Source organism: Diadema antillarum, unplaced genomic scaffold, assembly GCF_040938485.1.
Source record: "Diadema antillarum isolate AM-2024a unplaced genomic scaffold, OU_Dant_1.0 seq00002286_RagTag, whole genome shotgun sequence".
In the NCBI taxonomy this organism is placed as follows: domain Eukaryota; kingdom Metazoa; phylum Echinodermata; class Echinoidea; order Diadematoida; family Diadematidae; genus Diadema; species Diadema antillarum.
In genome coordinates this window covers 51,292-70,584 of record NW_027272910.1, presented here as the reverse complement: position 1 = coordinate 70,584, position 19,293 = coordinate 51,292, and the positions used below count along the sequence as shown (strand labels likewise).

General features: G+C 39.4%; 2 protein-coding genes across 2 annotated transcripts; both read right to left on the bottom strand.

The window, feature by feature from the left end:
- Positions 1-2,139: 2,139 nt before the first annotated feature.
- LOC139714476 (uncharacterized) lies at positions 2,140-3,817 on the bottom strand. The gene is made up of 3 exons (XM_071626180.1): positions 3,708-3,817; positions 2,722-2,853; positions 2,140-2,254 (listed from the first exon to the last, which is right to left on the bottom strand). Exons 1-3 carry the CDS (start codon positions 3,770-3,772, stop codon positions 2,140-2,142), a joined length of 312 nt encoding a protein of 103 aa, XP_071482281.1. The 5' UTR covers positions 3,773-3,817.
- A 105-nt stretch (positions 3,818-3,922) lies between these two features.
- On the bottom strand, positions 3,923-9,329 carry LOC139714474 (putative methyltransferase DDB_G0268948). The gene is made up of 4 exons (XM_071626179.1): positions 9,216-9,329; positions 5,451-5,611; positions 4,519-4,738; positions 3,923-4,009 (listed from the first exon to the last, which is right to left on the bottom strand). The coding sequence occupies exons 1-4, from the start codon at positions 9,327-9,329 to the stop codon at positions 3,923-3,925; spliced, it is 582 nt and encodes a 193-aa protein (XP_071482280.1).
- Positions 9,330-19,293: the final 9,964 nt, after the last annotated feature.

The following is a 19,293-nucleotide window of genomic DNA, read 5'->3' as shown; positions in this document are numbered from 1 at the left end:
AAGTTTTCCGACAGATACGTTACCACATAATCAAAATGCTGAAAAAAATTGTAAATGTTTTTACAAACAAATCGTTGTGTGCTCACAAACTCCAAAGTTCTATTCTATAAAACCCAGCCGCTTTCATATTCTATGCAACAACTTTGAACGTTTATTTTACAAGACGAAGCTAAGATTCAGCATATCAGTTTTTTTGCTTTTCAGATTTAGCAGATACGTTACGTATAATTCAGGGCATCCACGGTGACAAACAATGTTATGTAAAACAAAGTGTTCATAAAACAATTCTGCATAGAATGACGCTTCCATAAAAATTAAAGTTATGTTCAAATTAAGAATATTCAGTAGAAATTGCTCTGTAACTTCACCGACAGATTCATTTATATGCATACATGTATATACCAAGAAAAATGGTGACCAGACAGCACTACACGTCGCGGCACTTCATAGTTATTAGGACATCATTCAATTATCACTTCGCTTTAAAATGACTGATGTTGTGTTTTTGTTTGAAGGAAAGAGGAATTCTAGAAATTCCTTCAGAAAAAAAAAATAATGTTACGATGGAAAAAAAAACAGAAATATCGCCTCTACTGGGGAAGATGACCCATTTAATATTAAGCCTTAACTGTTACCATACTTATCTTTTGAGTTGTCATCATTCTTATAAACAACTCACAAGTTTATTTTTCAACCTATTGTCGGAAAACATCTGACATGACTGTGGCCAAATTATATTTTGTTCCTTTTATTGTAATTGCTGATCTTGAATCCTCATTCAATCAAAACTAAGATAGAATAAAAATCTGCATCATGTAGCACAAACGGTAGTGCAGTACAAAGAATAATACGAAGCACAGTACAATAGAATTCATAATTCCTGAGCATTTTTTGAGCTTATCTTGAGAATTTTTCCTTGTATGTGAGTATTCGAAATCAAGATTTTCGAAGAAAGAAATACATGTATTCACTCAAGGAAAAGTACAATCATACATTTAATGTATATACATACTGTATGTGTATAATATGCATTTTATAGATGATGCATATGACGGCAAGGGATACAGGTACGATTGTTTATAAATCCATAATTCCTCCAATCTCGCTCGGATTTGGTACTAATCTTTCACTTGTCATCTTTCATGACGCCTCGCTAAGTTAAATATATCTATGGAGAATTGTGTCCGAGAATATGTTGCATAATTATATTTTTCAAATTATTACATGTCTATGAATATTTACATCCTTTTTATTATTTTATGACTATGACATAAAAGAATCAAACGGGATGAAATGAAATGTATGAAACAATTCCCAAAGTCTCTTGCGTCTGAGTTACTCAAGTAAGTATACCCATACTATTGGGCCTTCTTCGAACTAACGAAAGACATAATTGTGTACATACGTATTTCAGTATATTCAGGCTATTTCAGTATGTTTACCTCACAAAGAGTAGATTATAACAGCAATTCATTATGTAATGTGCGTTGTACGAAAATATCAATGAGCTTTTAATAGGTCTGCGACTATGAGCCACACAATCCGCGACGCGGCCAGTGTTGTTCTGCACAGTGTCCAAGACAGCCAGGACAGCTGTTTCAACTGTTAAACACGCATGTGAGAGACGAATCGTATATTATCGTAAACATTAACGTCAAACTTTATTTTTTATATCTAAAGCTTGACATTATGAGTATTCCGTCAAGGCGTCTAAGTACCTCGAACATAAATTTTTAACCACCTAGTTTTCATTGCAACTGACTGACAAATTGCCCTACATCGACGCCATTTACGTCGATGTAGAGCAATTCGTCAATCAGATGCTCCACGAACACCTCGGCGGAAGGATTTCATGAATTTGAACACCTAGTTTTCCTTCTTGATCTTATAGAATGTGTTCTTTCGATATAATTTCTTTGTTTGATTTATTTTCAAACAAGCAAAATGTAGCGCAACATCGATGGGAATTCACTTGCTTCGAATTCATGACTTCTCCTCGTGACACTAGTATTAAATTTACGTGTCGTCTTCCCAGACGCCAGACGAACGTTGTTTCGGTCCGGGTTTTTTTTTTATCATTATCATTTCGCGAAGGATATTTGTAACAGAGATAAGGGGGTGAAATCATGATGATATGAATTAGCTGTCTGCGTTTCCAGGTTTATGAGCAAGCATCATTTGGACGACCCATTCCACGGTGATGTTGACGTCTGACGCCTTCTCGCCCGCCGACGAGGAGAGAAGGGCCATGAGCCTGAAATCAAACATGCAGAGATGTAAGGTGCAGATTGATTTTGAAATCGGGCCACTCAAACTGAACAATGGAACGGCCAGTTTTCTTGTTCATTAGTCCCATCCCTCTTCATAAGCGGATCCGGGGGGGGGGGGGGCGCCGGGTGAGAGCACCCTATTTTTTTTTTTAAACAAAAGAAATAAAACGAAAATAAATGAAAGGGGGCACGGAAGCCGTTTTGTTTTGATTTGTTTTTGTTTTGTTTTGTTTTGTTTTGTTTTGTTTTATTTTTGCTTGTCAGTCGATGAAACCCGGAAGTGGCACCAGAGATATTTTTGGCACCCCCCCCCCCTTTTTCAGAATTCCTGGACCCGCCCCTGCTCCTAACTTGGACCGTGAAAACATAGCACAGATAATGCACACACTTCTCATATACCTGGCAATGCATGAGTAATACAGTTTTGTATCCCTGGGTATGTATAACTTACCTCTGTCGATGTTTTTCAAAGAGGTCGGTGTCGGGAAAACGCTGCAGATGCTGAAATGATGCTGCAATAGTCTTCGTATATTCGATGAAATCATCCACATTCATCGTTCGTCTGATCGATATATCAGCAGGTCTTTGGAATTAAGTGAAAAGAAGGGAATGCTTGCATGTAGCATTAAAGGACACTCAGCATCATGTTCCGAAACTGTTTCATTATGTTACATCCCGGTGATAAATCTTCCAAAAGTCCAACATTTAATTCTGTGACATAAGATTAGTTAGTTTCATTCACATCGGTAAGGAATCAATTAGCTTACCTCTGAGCCAGGGAATAATGACTGGTACTCTCCCAATACACAGTAGTAGTAATACTATGTAGAAGGAATGTGATTGTTTTTTTTCTCTTTGTACCTTCTGTTTATTTCCGATTCATTCATTTTATTTTTGCATGTGATAAAAAAAAGTACACAGGAATGAGAGAAGAGTGCATAAAGCATAACATGTACAATAGACATGACAAAGAAAAGAGTATGCTACAATATACTTTGACAATGTTTGACAACAAATATAACACAATAGTTATTTTCAGTGTGGTGGGGAATTAATATGGGTCGTTAGTTTTTTTAGGACTGATCCCAATGGTTGGAGCTCAAGATAATGACATTATATAAGTCGTTCCTGTGACGTTATGTTTATAGATAATGACATCGGTCGTTTTAATACTGTGACGTCATATTTGTAGCTTTCTTTTCAAGCAAAGACGGCACACAGATTTTACCCAAACTTTTAAGAAAGAAAATTATAACTCTTGCACAGATTATCTGTTTCCCTTAAATTCCACATGTGTTCTACAAATTGAAATCTCTTATGAATTTGGGGATACATTTCCATATATCTGGTTGTTGTTGTTGTTGTTTTTTTTTTTTATGGTGTTTTTTTTTTTAGCTATTTATATAGCGTCAAACTGCTCTATGCTATCAGCCTCACCGTACTTGGTCCGTGTAATCGATGTCCATATTGTCGTAGAAGGCCTTCATCTCAGCGCGAGTCATCGGCCAGTAGGGGCCCAGCTGGTCCTTGTCGTTGAGCTGGGTCGGTGTGAGAACAGAGTGACAGCGTCATCATAACCACAACCATCATCATCATCATCATCATCATCATAACCACCATCATCATCACCCTTTTGTCTATAATCACCACTATCACCACTGCACCATTCCTGCATCATCACTAGCTCTACCGTCATCGTCATCACTGAGACGCTGGTCTCCAGCAGGTCTCGGCGACATCTCTTAGACGTCTCGGAGACATCAGGGAGACATCGGGGAGACGTCTCAGCAGTCGCGGATATAATTAGTCTCCGCGACGTCTCTGCATCTGATGGAGACGTCTCAGAGACTTCGCGGAGACTGGAAAAAGTCTCCAAAAAAAAAAAATCGAACATGTTTAAATTTCTTGCGACTCCCCAGAGACTCTGTAATTTTCAGGAGACGTCTCGTAGATGTCGCGGAGACGTCTCTGCAACTAGCAAAATATGGAGTCGCGAACTAGTGGCGAACTAGTTTCAAGCCCGGTGAGATACCCCCTTATAAACCATCATGTGTTTTGGTACCAATTACCTTTTTTCTGCTCATACGCAAAGTAGAACTCCGAACTGGCTTATTCGACGGCATCCTCTCATAATGTGATGTGAACCGTCGAAGAGGGCGTTTTATTGGAACAGCCATCGACACCACGACTGTCCTTATCTTCTTCTGACAAAAGGGTTAATACACTGGATGATATTCCGTGCACTTACAAAGCTGTCGTTGATTTCCATGAGTTTCGCCGAGATAATGGCACACTGGTGGGGGAAGCGCTCCTGTACACATCCGAGCACGGCGAGGCACCCACCGGGCCGCAAGACGCGGTGAACCTCAGCGCAAAATTTGGGGAAATCGAACCAGTGGGCTGCGGTGGCCGACAGGACCAGATCCACAGATCCACTGTCCACGGGAAGGGACTCGGCTGGGGAGACGCTTAAAATGAGAATGATAGGCAGACACAATACATTGTGGATTGAGTGAATGCAGCAATATTAGTAAAAACAAAACAATGAAGTTTGAGGAAAATTGGACTCGGCCATTTCAAACACGATTTTCATCAAATAAACTTTGAAGCGTGGTTCATGGAAATGGTTTCTGAGTATTTCGCAACCTGAATTCTTATATTCAAACCAATTCTATACAATAACCATCCCTAGTTTTGGTGTCTCCGTAGATAATGATACTAAAAAGGATATCAATCACTGTGGATGTCGCCACTGCTTGATGAGAACACTACAACATTTCGTCACGTTGCGCATGGACGATAAGGAAAATTCAAAGAGCATTCAATATACATGTATTTCCATCTCTTTTTACATAATGAAATGGCTCAATGGGTATGACTGACTTTTTTCAGAAAGCAGGGGGAATTACCCTTATGTCAGTGTCGGGTTAAGGGAATGTGCATGTACATTTTGTTAGAAAATGAATTTTGTGGAACTCTCTTTGTACAGAGTCAAACTCTCCTTTTTCTTTTTCTGACTTGGATATAAGATATTCGAATAATGTGATAAGAAAATGGAAAAAAAAGTAACGCAACAATATTTCAAAATAAAATCACAAGATATTACTCCAAAAGCTCCTCTGTATCCCCTCGTATTGTCGAATACAGCCGGATATAAGCTTTTAAAAACAAACAGCTAACCTGTAAGCAACATTCTCTGCCGTTTTCAGAGCATTGGCCTTCTGGATTTGAGTTTCGCTGGCATCGAACCCCAGAACCCTCCTGAAATAAGGCGCCAGGGGTTGAGTGTATTGACCCGACCCACATCCAACGTCTGTAGCGAGCTTCCACGGCTTCTTGATCTATATAGGTAAAGTAGAATTAAGATACGGCGAATCACTTTATAACAAATTTGATAAATACAATGAGATTTCTTTAGTACGTGAGGACTTTAGTGGTAAAACTGTCAATATGTTCCTTATCACTCTGTCTGTTTCAACGAGATTTCGTTATAACGAGAACATTCTAGCACTCCCAAGAGTCCCAACCATCTCATTATGACGGGGTTCGCCTGTTTCTGTAGTTTACAGATTTGAACCCGGCGTTACGGAAGCTAAAGCATGCCGAGCGAAGATGACTAAAGTCACTTCGTGTAGCATAAAGAACTAAGAATTAAGGTCACTAGCTACAACTCGCCAACGCGACCAGTTTTCAGACGAGGAGTTATTGCTCTCTTAATGTTACCGGTTACAGAAAACTCGCCATCTCGCCATGTCGGTCTCAACAATTTAAGACGCACTGGGCAGGTTGGTCGCTTTCTTGCCATCTTGTCAGAACAAGTCTCTAAAGCAAGATTTTACCAGTCCTTTTATCGCCTCCTCGTCTTACACAAGAGCCATTGCGAGCTCATGAACTCGTCGTTTTGCATTCAAATTTTGAACAAGGCGCCTGATGTCTCACCCCTTCAGCTCTCCACGAGGTGTCTGAGAGCAAAGTTTGGAGGTTAAAGCTATTCTATTTAATGTGTCTCGACTCCTCCTCTCGGCGAATTTGAAACCTGGTGGAAAAGTGGTGGAAAATGTTTATGATGTAATACCTGATTTATCTTGTGTTATGTTTTTGTTGAAAGAAAAAAAAAGAAGAATGAAAATAAATGAATTGAATTGAATTGAATTGAAAAAAATATATATTTTCCGAGCCTCTCTGCGAATTATGTTTCGCCTGTAATTTATTTTTGTTATAATCGTAATTCTGTATTCAGTATGTAAGTAATATGTATTATTTACATTTTACTGGTTTTTTTATGTAACTTTTATTTTATGTTGTTTTTACGCAAGGCCCCTTAGTCAATCAGTTTTTTAACTGAAAGGGCTACCTGTGAAAATAAAACGGCATGGGAAAAAAAAATCGCGTCTTAACATCCTCTTTCCAAAACAAGGTGAATGTATCATGTGGCCTTTTCGTGTGGCATGTTTCAGTTTCCGACTATAAAAACAACCGAAAAAAAAAAATCGGGCCCCGATTCCATGTGACAGTTGCGGTGCTGCATGTATATTAACATTACAACATAACACACGGATGTGGACTTGGGTCATACTGATTTGTAGATCAGTTCCTATCTAAATATCAGCTTTATTCTTACCTACCAGTATTGATCTGCTAATGGATGATTGTAAAACAACCACCTTGTATTGTGAGAATAAATCCTATATAGGCCTTCTAGTATCTATAGTACGTAATGAGAGTGCAAATTAGAGCTGGTCTTGAAGTGGTTGAAGAGCAATTTCGCATTGTGGTCACATTTGGCTCTAAACTGGATAGCGTAAAATCCGGCGAACAAGGTGATTGAGTTGTCATGAGAATTGGACCGATGATAATGAAATTAGTAAGCCCTAACTGAATTTTGAAATCTCTCAAGTTTTTCACAAATTAATGATACTAGTGGCAATCATGCACATATTTAGCTAAGCAGAGGTGAAGTCTCTCATTGACAGTGATTGAATTGCACATTTCAGCGATTTTTTTTCCTATGTCCTAGGTTGGTGAAATTCTTGCATCGAGTTGCTTTTATTGCAACTGACTGAGGATCTGTGGTTCATCCTGATGACGACGACGATGATGATGATGATGATGATGATGATGATGATGTAGAAGGGGGCATATAGAAGAGGAGGAGGACTTAGTTACGTGTGTGTTTATTAGATACATGTGTTTGTGTTGGGGGTGTCATGTGTGTGTTTTCATTCTATGTTCTGTGCGCAATGAAGGTGTAATTCTTACCATTGAGGAAGTTTATGAGAAGATAAGAGAATATCGGGATGAAGAAAAAGGGAATGCTTTAATTTGTTGTTAACTTAGTGTTATGATGTTATAGCATTATGATGCGTAGCTTTTTTATCATTATACACGGTAAATTGGTAACTGATATAAAGGTGTTTCATCAGGACTTGAGGCGGTATTGAGCGAGTGGAGTGTATGTGTGTGTATGTTTTTTTTTTTTGATTGTGCGTATGGGTATGTGTTGATGTGTGTGTGTGTGTGTGTGTGTGTGTTTTGGAGGGAGGAGTGGAATTTGATCGGGATTTTATAAAAGATTTCATTCTTGAGCTGTATGATGCATTTTTTGGTACCTGATAACACTCAAAGGCGGAATATGAGTTATGTTTTACACATTCCAGTGAAATGTTATTTTGTTTGTCAACATATTTATTCAAATCAGAAAGTGCATAAAATGAAACATAATGCATATTAGCAAAAGCATTGTTTTGTTAGAATTGTTTACTTTGGTGGTTGGACTCAGATGTATCATCATAGCTGATGTTAAAGTTAAATTGGTGGGATTTTAGTTGATTTAGCACTGATTGTTGATCTTTAAAGGGATAGCACAGTATTGGTGGAGATGAAAATTGGGCTTTAACTTTTTTGCAAGATACCAAGAAAACACTTATGAAATAATACAGAGCTTACCATTTCGAGAGGAATTCAAAGTTTATTTGATGAAAATCGGGTTTGGAATGACTGAAACATCCAAAAAACAAAGTATAAAACAAAACGATCATAATAAAATGTGGGTCCCACACTTTATTAGGATCGCTCTGTTTTGGATATCTCAGCCATTTCAAAACCAATTTTCATCAAATAAACGTTGAAATCCTCATGGAATTACATGCTCTTTCATATTTCATAAGAGGTTTCTCACTATCTCACCAAAAAATGATAGAAACCTGAAGTTAAGTCTCAACCAAAACTGTACGATCCCTTTAAGTGAGAAATTACGGCAGTAAATACTGTAATATTATGTTGATTTTGTCTTCAACTGTACTTGTATGTTTCACTTTGGATCCAGAATGGACTGTTTTTATTTATGTAGTCCTATGATTTGAAAATGAAATCAATAAAGATCAAGGATACATAAAAAGTAATATAATGCCGCGTGTTTTATCACTAAAAGAAGTTTATTTTATTTTCGGAATTACGAGCCTTATATTTCGTTTTCGGATTAACGCCCCTTCGGAATTATGAACCTTTATTCATTTTTTGATTTAAACGAACCTTCGGAATAACGAACCCTCGGCATAACAGTACGAATCTTATTTCATTTTCAGATCAACGAACCTTCGGAAAGGTGAACTGTAACCTTACATTAAAAGACTGGTTATAGGCCACAGTGATAATGATGTTCACTATTGTGAACAGACAACGTCAGTCATGTAGTACATTGTTCCATGATACATGTACACACATTAATACTGTAACATTCAAGCACACGTATGAGTAATATAAATACATAGTACAGCGCCCACCCAGTGAATGCTTAATGACAATGGTACGTATACCAACAAAGGGACTATTATCTTCGCACAACACACAGTATAATTATGGCTACCCGTCTGACAACATTCGACAGCAAGTGCCAGTAGGAAGTGCAATGTAAACTAGGGATTATCAGAAACAGATACATTTTACCCTTTTCTCCAGACTGCTCGTAATGATCCGCAAGATCTCTGCAGACATTGTAGGCCTTGTAGCCGCGTACCTGGAAGCGGCTGTATGTCCTTCAAAGTACAGCCGCGTCGCCATTTTCAGTATACTCGCGCAACAACAGGTCGGCCTGTCCTCCAAACTTTTCGATTTGCACGTTGAGCCAGGCGTCACAGCACCCTGTTATGACGTAGTTTTTACGTACTGCGCATGCGCGAGTGTCGACCCTCGGCTCAGCTCAGCTCATCGCACAAATTTCGAACGCGTTAACCCCGGTTATCACCGTCCACCACCCACATCGGTTGCGCCGCGCTCAACCCACCCTTGCTATGACGTCACACTCCTCTCGGGTATCGTGCGAAAGAGCATGGTGCTCAGTTCACCTGTTTTCCTTTTTCTTTCGAGAGAATATTTATATTCTAATTACATGAAAGCTTATGATCTTGATACGTCACAGCAGCAGCGCTGACATACAAACTACAGCCTCTGGTACCTACTTCATTTGCCCGTTTTCACTGTTTCGCACTTTGCAACTGCCTACCGTAGTCCCACACATGCATTTACACGTAGTGCTGTACGCAAACAGATTTTGGTGCTTTTGGCCTAGCTAGTGCAGCAGTGAATTTGCCTAGTAGTCTTACCATGCATTATGTTTTAAAATCCACATAATTCCTCCCAGGATACGCATCTAGTCAAAGACAAAACAAATATTACAAGTACAGAAACGAGTCACAAATTCCGCTTATATGCACGCAAGGCACAGGGCCTGGTTGCCTCCTGCACACGCCACGAGACGTGACGCCGGTGTCACAGGCGATCCGTTCCGGCCAGTCGATAAGTTCCGCCGGAACTTATCGGCGGACTGTGGCCGGTATATAAGATCCCCCAGATCCAATCGGCGGGATTTTTGCCTCACCGCCGATAAGATCCCCCACCGCCGATTCGTTCCGGGTCTCTACCGTACAATGTATACAAAGTGGTAATGGGGAAACACCCCTTCAGTAAAATGTACTCTTCCAGTCTCCCTCTACAGCCAATGAACTTCTCCAAATCTCTCTGACCAGCCAACCGAACAAAGTTGCCAATTTGAAACCCGGACTACAAAGCGATTCCTTTTTTCCCCTCCCTTATCTCTTTCGTCGTCATGGTGGCCATGGTACAGTCACAGAACTCTGCTCTGTAGAGTTCTGCACGATGTGAGGTTGGACATGCCAACCTCTCTCTGATTTGAATCATTTTGAACAGAATAACCGAATGAGTAACTGTAATTGGGATGTTCGGCATGCTTTATGTTAACTACTGTAATACAAGGACCTTCATATTAACATACTATGAGCTCAAATAGTCCACCTTCATTTTAATGTCTATTTTCAGGGCACAGAGTCTAATCATTTTAGTGCGATATAACGACCAATATGATCGTCAACGTCATACATGCATGTTCGTTTGGTTCATTATTTTTTCAGTTGTAACAACTAAAAATGACGCGATGAATTTTGTTGTTGTGTGTTAAGTTGTCTTTATTATATGTTGTGTCCGTGTGTATGTGCATATGAATGTGTGCGTGTGTGTTTTTCTCTCTCTCTATTGGGGAGGCGGTCTATCTATACACACAGATTACTTCAAACAGGAAAGGTATTCTAAAGAGATACAGTATAGTTTTGGTCGAGTGGGCGATTGAAAATTTAACGTTTTGCAAGACTTGTAATTAGAAAGCACATTTGAAATAGAGAGCGTACGATTCTAAGAGAAATTGAAAGTACATTATACAAAATCGGTTTGGACTGAAAAAAAAGACATGTGTAGTGGGCAGATAAGGTGGGTCCATCCTTTAATTAGGGTCTCTTTGTTTATACAATGCGAATAAAATAAAAACGCAACAAGATTTGATTTCAAATTTGTGAAGATTGTGTTAACTTTACACCAAAGTGAGTAGCAACATCTTAAAACCATATATGATACTCCTCTTCAAAATGATAATTATTTATGCATACACGGTCATGGATGGCTAAGTAATCATTCTTTTTAGACAATGGGTAAATTGGACTTGGGACCAAGTTTAGACCCTGCAAGAATCAATGCACCTTATCAGAAATTAACTTAACAAATTAATGGAATAATGAAATTAATAACCACAACTTACCATTGTTTTTTCGGATATCTCTTTTTAACATTACATCCCATGCCCCTCAACATGGCCACCATTCCTTCTCACACAGAGATTAGCTCTTTTCTACATCTCACGCACAATTCTGCGAATCATTGTGGCTTGATGGCGTAGAGCTTCAAATTCTGTGATTCTTTGTCTCAGAGTTGCAATATCAGGTTGAAGGGTAATGAACACTTTGCTCTTGAGATAACCCCAAAGGGGGAAAAATTGCAAGAAGTCAGATCCAGAGATTCTGGTGGCCAATGGCTGCACACCATGATACAGGGCAATCCCCCGATTTCCAAATACCTCAGCCAATCTGTTTCTTACTGCAACTAGTCGATGGGCTGGTGCGCTATCCTGTGCCCACCATAGGCGTCTGAACACACCCCTTTGTTGCATAGGAAAATCTTCCATTAATTCAGGAATCACATGTTAATTTAAAATTTGTAAGCATCCATTTTCGTTGCGGTTGTTTTCAAAGAAGAAGGGCCCTAGGTATGTCTCACCAGTCTGAACATTAAAAAAAAGTGAATTAAAAAGGATTTATGCTGGTCTCACTAACTGAAACTCAGCCATCCGTGACCGTGTAAGAATAAATAAGATGTCATTGGAAAGAGGAGATTATATGGCTTTATGATGTTGCTACTTACTTTGGAGTAAAGTAAACACCATCTTCACAAATTCGAAATTGAATCTTGTTGCTTTTTTTGTACGCACTGTAGCTACTATATATCTCAGCAATTTGAAGCTAATTTGTGTAAAATGAACTCTGAATTCCTAAAAGAATTGAATGCTGTTTAGTATTGCAGGTTTCTCATTATTTGTTTGTTCTGAACACCACCTTATAGTCAATACTGTACCATCCGTTCAATCTTGAATGTCTTCCCTTTCCATGATAGGGACTGAGGCCCCAAAAAATATCTTCTGTTAAAAGGGGATGGCTTGTAACTGATCATCGGGAATCAGTGGGAATGCTGGGGGATGATTGTTCCAATCCTTGGGGGATTCATTTAAGAGTGCATTTTTTGTTCTTTGAAAATTATTTGCTTCAGAATGGTCTCATTATTATTCAAGTAATGTGCAGTGTAATGTTTCCGGGTTAGCATGCCTGTACAGTCACGGGGAATTAAACAACACAGTTATACTTGAATATGAGACCGTTCTGAAGCAAATAATTTTCATACAACAATAGATATATTAATGTACTCTTTAATGAATCCTACTAGAATTGGAACAATCTTCCCCGAGCATTCCCACTGATACCCATTGATCAGTTACTAGCCCTCCCCTTGAAAGAAATTAGAGTGCATGCAAAATATGGGGTCATATATCACAAACTCACGTAAATTTTCTGACTTCTAGTGATACCCTATAACTTGAATATCCAAACAGTGCACCTATGTCCGAAATCTGGTGTTCCATAAAAAAAAGTTACATTTTCTCTTCGTAAACATTAAGTTTCATTTATATATACATACATTTTTAATGGAAACACATATTATATGCACATGTAAAAGGTGTGAAGCCAATAGTGGCGATGGGATAGACAGAAATTGAAAGAGATAAGAAAATGAAAAACAGCTATCATAAACTACATGTAACATGAATCGACAGGAAACAGACAGAAATATGGCTTAATGTACCCCAAAATGGCATCTTTTAGATAAAAAGTAAAAAGGGTAAAAGCGGTAGGCTAACAAAGAGAGAAAACAACAACACAGAATTAAAAATAAAGAATAAAGAAGAGATTTAGAGTGCGAAGGAGAAAAATAAGGAGAAAAGTAAACAAAGGAAAATTTTATTCATCTCGAGTTATAATAGCTCTACATCAACAGCTTAAAATAAAGAAATTTTAATCCATGTATCCATAAATAAATAAATTCAATTCAATTCAATTCAATTCGTATACAGCTGTATATCAATAGTTTTTGTATACATGTAGTTGTAAATGTCGGGTTAATGTATTGTTATTATGGTGCATACGTTAATGTATGTTAATGTATGTCAATGTGAGTGAGTTTCATTTTTTACTCTATGACATGTCTGATTGTGGTGTACCTGTGATGTATTGAATGTAAATTTTGTTGCGATATCCAATGTATAAAGAATTTCCAGAGTGGACAATTTAAGTAATCAATCAATAAATCTCCTCTTCCGTTTATCCTGTTCAGCGTGTAGGCATTCTCTCTCTCCTTCCTTTAATTTTGTTTTTGCTCTAATCCTTTCATTCGTATATTCCCCTCAGTTTAGTCATGTCACGTTGTTGTGTCTCTGTTGTTTCTTTCATTTTGTCTTATTTTTTGCATTATGCATAATTACGCACTTGTATTTATAATAAGTATTTTTGAAGATATTTTAGAGTGGTCTAAAATCTACAACCAACGCTTTTTAGTGGACCTCTTAGTTCTCATTTTTACCCTGCAAACATAACTTTGTAATACCAGTATGTGTGCATATCTTTATTAGTTTGTTAATTACCATTGAATGTCATACTTTGTAATGTATACTTGCTTATGTTTGCATTTTTGATTTACTTTGTGTTATGTTTTTTTGAAAGAAAAATGAGAATAAAATAGATAAATGAAATGAAATCCAAATGCATAGCTCCATTTTAGTCCCCTGCATACACGGCATACACATTAACAATTTGTTTGCAGACTATTAGACCAACATTCTTTTTTTGTTTTGAAGTACAGCTGAACAATAATTTTCTTATCAGAACAAAGCTCACCGAAAAAAAAAACCATGTTTATCCTTGCTGTACCCTACCAGCAAAACCTACCTCTCTCTTCCTTCCCACTTCAAGCAGTCTCTTATAAATGTAGGACCTATAACTATAGTATTATCATGCTCTTTCGTTGAACTGTTCTTTGAAGTTTTGTCTATAAATAAAGGCTAATCGTACACTGTCTGCGCAACGGCTCCAGATGATCGACTCGTTCGTATTTGTGCATGCTATTTAGCTAACACATTGTAGGCCCTACAGTAATTCATTTCTTCGCGCTACTTGTACGAGGTTATAATATGATTCATTTAAAGGGAAATTATCAGAACGTAAAAATAGGTTTGTCCTTAATATCATTTAAAAAATGAAGAAATAGCTTTCTTAGATTTTTTTGGTTTGGTATCAGCATCCACAATACACAGATATTATTTTGTTTTTAATGAGGCCTACTCGCACAACCCGGATAGGATCGGCGGTTGCGGAACGTTTCTGCGTACGGCCTATTGTGCGGTATATTCGTTCTGCGGAACTAATCGACTGGATTCGACCAGTATATCGGTTCCCCCGGAACCCGGAACGGATCGACTGTGACACCGGCGCCCGAAATCGAAATGTGTTTAGCAGCGGGTCAACGTACAGACGTGACGCCTTGACTTACGGTTGCGCTCGGCGGCACGTCCTTCTCGTTCACCCAATCGAAAACTCCCTAATATTTCCTCTGTACACAGGCGCCGCATTTTCCCCCTTAATTCATGTACATGAATATTAGTCGTATAGTTGTTTGTCTTTGTATCGTTATTCGTCTGTGTAAACATTTACACAAAATAGGCAGATCTCTTGATTTTCGTATGTGTGTGTGTGTCGGTGGTAGTGTGTTTGTATGTGTTTATGGTTATTTCCGGGCAAGCCTTGCGTGCGACTTACTAAGAACAATTTTTGCTACCCGGAGGTCCCCGCAGATGACCCGCAGATGACAGTATCTAGCACGTATCTCACCCGTAGTCGCACGGAGGTGCGCACCCATGTTTATACGGATAGACCCGGTCACACCTTTCCGGGCAAGCTAGTTGCGTGTAGGGATTTTCCAGCATACCGGACAATTTCTGAGGACGGAAAAGGACTTGGGAGAGTCAGTGCATGTGTCTTACTTGCTGGACGCGTTCTACGTAAATTCTACTTGTGGGTATACTGTGTGACCTGTGTACCAGTCGCGTGGGGGCTGACAACTAAGTGAAGGAATTCCTCTGAAGGAATGGCAGAAGTCCCACCGAATGTCATTATCTTGGCTGCATACGAGGACTGCGAAGTACCAACGTGGGAGTTGCCTGCGAGGTGCTGCCACTAAGGGCCTCCTACTGGCGTTATGCGTCGAACTCTCCGGGCATCCAAGCGAGTTACCCGGAAAAAGTTTTGGTCATGCTCAAAACTTGGCTAAATCGGACTTGCGTGCGCACCTCCGGGCAACTACAGGCGAGATACGCGCTATCATCAGGTGCGGACCAACTGCGGAGAGCTCCGGGTAGCAAATTTGTTTCCCTGCAAGTCAAGCCTCAAAACTTCCCCAGATACGGTATGACAAGGCCTTGAGCATGCTAAAAAAATGTTCCGAGTGAGTCGTGTGGGTTCGCTTGCAGAGGTTCACGCAGAACACCAGTAGGAGACCCTTACCGGCAGCACCTCTCGGGCAACTCCAACGCAGGTACTTCTCAGTACCTGTAAGTCGCTCGTAACAGAAAACGGATCGGTTTCAAAGCTCTCACGCAGGTCACACGGAATACACGCAAGTAGAAAAGTAGGTAGCAAGCGTCTAGTAGGCAAGAAACAAGTGCGAAACTCGCAAACATTCTTGTCCCCACACGGAAAATTCTACTGCGTGCTGGTAAATCCCTCCTCGCAACAAGCCCGCGTAGCCTAAGGGTGTGACACGGCCTTTAGTATTTAGGGCCTAAACTAAACTGTGTTCGTATCACTCGTAGCCAATTGAATGTGGGCTTTGCCCCTTAAAACACTCGACAGGCTTGCATAAATACGATATAAAGATCTATATAAGTAACTATGCTCCTCGTAACTGTAGCTGTGAGCGGGAAATACATGTTGCTGTTGTTTGCACAATACATGTTCTGTGTCATGATAAGAGTGATAATAGGGAGACAGAATTTAACAAATGACTATTTTATGAAGTTTACACTTTGATGGGGCTTGGGGCATGGGGGTTCTGCCTTTTCGTGTCAATCAGGCAAGTAGGTGCCGGTGTGTGTGTCTCTCTATGGGGGTGGCAGCGCTCGTGGCTGGTCAGGTCAAGGTTCAGATTCAAGATTCAAGATTCAAATTTATTTTCATTTCCATGAAATAAACAGAGAAATTATGAACAATGTATAAGCAAATCATATAATGTAATGAGATGGCACAGTTTTGATTCAGAAAGGGATGATTGATGCAGGTTTCCCACTTGTGTGTGTGTGTGTGTGTGTGTGGTCAATCGATGCTCCCCTCCCCCCGCCCCCTTGCTCAATGAGAAGATATACAAACAACCACAAAAAGTATAATCTGGTTTACTTACTTCACTCAGAACATTATTTTATTGACAACTACATTGACTGGCATTGATTTTGCTTTACGTAATCGGTAAGGAAACATTGAATGCCTAGACGGAAGCAACTTCGGGACAGGTGGCTGTTGAGTCCGACTTTTCGGAGGATTATCCCGATGAAGATAAAGTATCTTACAAGTACAAGTATTATAGAGCATACAATTCTAAGGAAAATTAAAAATGTATTTGCTGAAAATCAGTTTTGAAATGACTGAGATTTCAAAAATAAGGTTAAAAAAATGATATTCTAATAAAAGAAGTGGCCTTATTTCTATTAGGATTGCTGATTTGGATATCTCAGCAATTTCAAGACCAGTTTTCATCAAATAAACTATGAATTCTTCTATAAATTGCATGTTCTTTCGTATTTCATATGAGGTTTCTTGTATTTTACGAACACACACACACACGCACACATACACACACACACACACACACACACACACACACACATAAGTTGGAAACCTGCATCCCTTTCTGAACCAAAATTATTCCATCCCTTTACGGCCAGGGGACTTGAACGAAGACATTGTAACTGATAATCCCTTTTTAAAATTCCATTAAGCTGTATCCTCAAACTTAATACAGGATTGTATTAAATCACTCGTGTTCATGATTAGCATACTCATGCCTGTAGACTTTTTGTAGAAATAAGGAACATGCAATGTATGATATCATGCAGGAATTCTTGAATTGATTGTTTAATGGGTTAATAAATTTTGGATATGACTCTTCGGTGCACAGGGAGATGGCAGTAAAGGAAAGATATGGAGAATACTGGAGGATAATGTTGAGGAGAAGCAAAAGAGAAGATTCCCATTGTTTATTCCAACGTCAGCTATGGTTACCGGCATCACATTGAAGAGACTGAATGTGACTTATGCTCCGCAAACCAAACATTACCATCGCCAAGATAAACTCGTCTATTGATAGCGTCTTCAAAACTCCCCCTTGTCCATCCATACGTCACGGACATCCTATTTATCGGGCCTATTTATAGACCGACGCCATGTTTGCTCCCACTCTTTGAGTCGGGGGATTGGCAAACAAGACTTAGTCGCAAAAAGGACTCGCAGGCTCTATTCAAGGGAATCGGTTTAAAAAGTCACATGAAAGTTTCAACAAACAGAAAGTTCTTTTCATAGCAGGATTCCTCGCCGAATTTAGATAGACAGTGATTTCGGTCGGTCGAAAATAGGCTGCCGGACACCTGTTACATTCGATATCACCAGTTGGATATACTGCGATGGTGTTAGTTGTATTGTCGAACGATCAGATCCAAGACGCATGTGAATTTTAGGTCGATTTAATGAACTTCTATGTTGCAAGGGTCATCTTTTAAAATTTTGCACCATTTGTTGTAGTTTGATGGCCCAATCGAGAAACTTGAAGATTAAAAAATGGAATGTTCACCTTTATTTGGGGTCACCTTATTCTATATGTTTATCGGGCCAATAATATTTGAAATATAAAGATTTTAGTAAGTGTCGAGCCCTGGCTATAGCATTATCAAAATTACCTCAATGGGTTTTAAGCAAGAGTTTATGAATACTGAGGAACAGCGAGAGAGACCGTGGTGAAAGACATGCCATGTACATGTATACATAATATACAAACAGCGAGAGGGGATTCGTTGACGGAGAGAAAAGGGGAGAGGAAAGAGGATGAGGGTAGTAAAGATGTGATTAAGGATATTAAGCAGATAAAAGCAGGGAGAGAAAGATAAAGAAAGAATGGCCATGTAGGAATGTATCATGAATGATGCAGATAGAGTTGAGGAGGCGAAGAAAGAGAAGGGAAGGAGAAAAATTATCACGAAGGAGACGGAGAGAGAGAAGAATGGAAAGAAGGAGGGAGAGAGGGATGGAGAAGGGGAGAGATACGGAGAGAGAGAGAGGAGAGGTGTTTAGAAGGAGGGGTTGGATGAGAGAGAGGATTCTCGACTCCAGGGGGCGCTTGCCAAAGACAGACATGTACGTCCGCCGACGAGTGAGGTTCATCGTAGTAAGCTAGCACGCGGCAAACGAAGAAGCCCTTCTGACTCGTGGCGTCTCGTAAGTGATTTTGGCGTGTAAGCCGATCATTGCGATGGTTCTCCCATTGTGCGCGCATAAGGCACGTCGAGGACACGGTGTTGTGGCGGATGCCGTATCGACTTGAATCCGGGCATTCGAGCGTGCAAGAGCCGTGTGGGTTTAAAGGACGGCGTCTCTCTGTATAAAACTCATTACTCTACTCATTATTTCAGGATGATTACTTCAGCCGCAAAAGGCAATCAACTGTAATCCATGATCTTGCACCTCCAAAAAAATGTAAGATATCAGAAATTATGTCACAGTGAATACATACCCTGTAATGTCTCACTATCGACCTTAGCGCATCTTTTCTTTTTCAGACTTAAGGCCAATAATAAAAGAGATCATAGTAATGAATGGCAACGCATTCCAACAACAATAGGTAGCCAAAGTAATGATAATGTAACGGTAATACTACTTCGTCCACTACAGCTATACTACCACTGATCAGAATACCTATGAATGGTGTTAAAGCTGATAATAATCAAAATGATAATGATGGTGCATAGAATATATACATA

Coding starts and splice junctions, on each gene's coding strand:
- LOC139714476 (XM_071626180.1), bottom strand. CDS start 3,772: ATGACTCGCGCTGAGATGAAGGCCTTCTACGACAATATGGACATCGAT. Junction 2,854..3,707: donor GATTACACGGACCAAGTACG/GTGAGGCTGATA, acceptor TTAATTCCAAAG/ACCTGCTGATATATCGATCA. Junction 2,255..2,721: donor TTTGAAAAACATCGACAGAG/GTAAGTTATACA, acceptor GTTTGATTTCAG/GCTCATGGCCCTTCTCTCCT.
- LOC139714474 (XM_071626179.1), bottom strand. CDS start 9,329: ATGGCGACGCGGCTGTACTTTGAAGGACATACAGCCGCTTCCAGGTAC. Junction 5,612..9,215: donor CGAGCAGTCTGGAGAAAAGG/GTAAAATGTATC, acceptor TTACCTATATAG/ATCAAGAAGCCGTGGAAGCT. Junction 4,739..5,450: donor GCAGAGAATGTTGCTTACAG/GTTAGCTGTTTG, acceptor TCTCATTTTAAG/CGTCTCCCCAGCCGAGTCCC.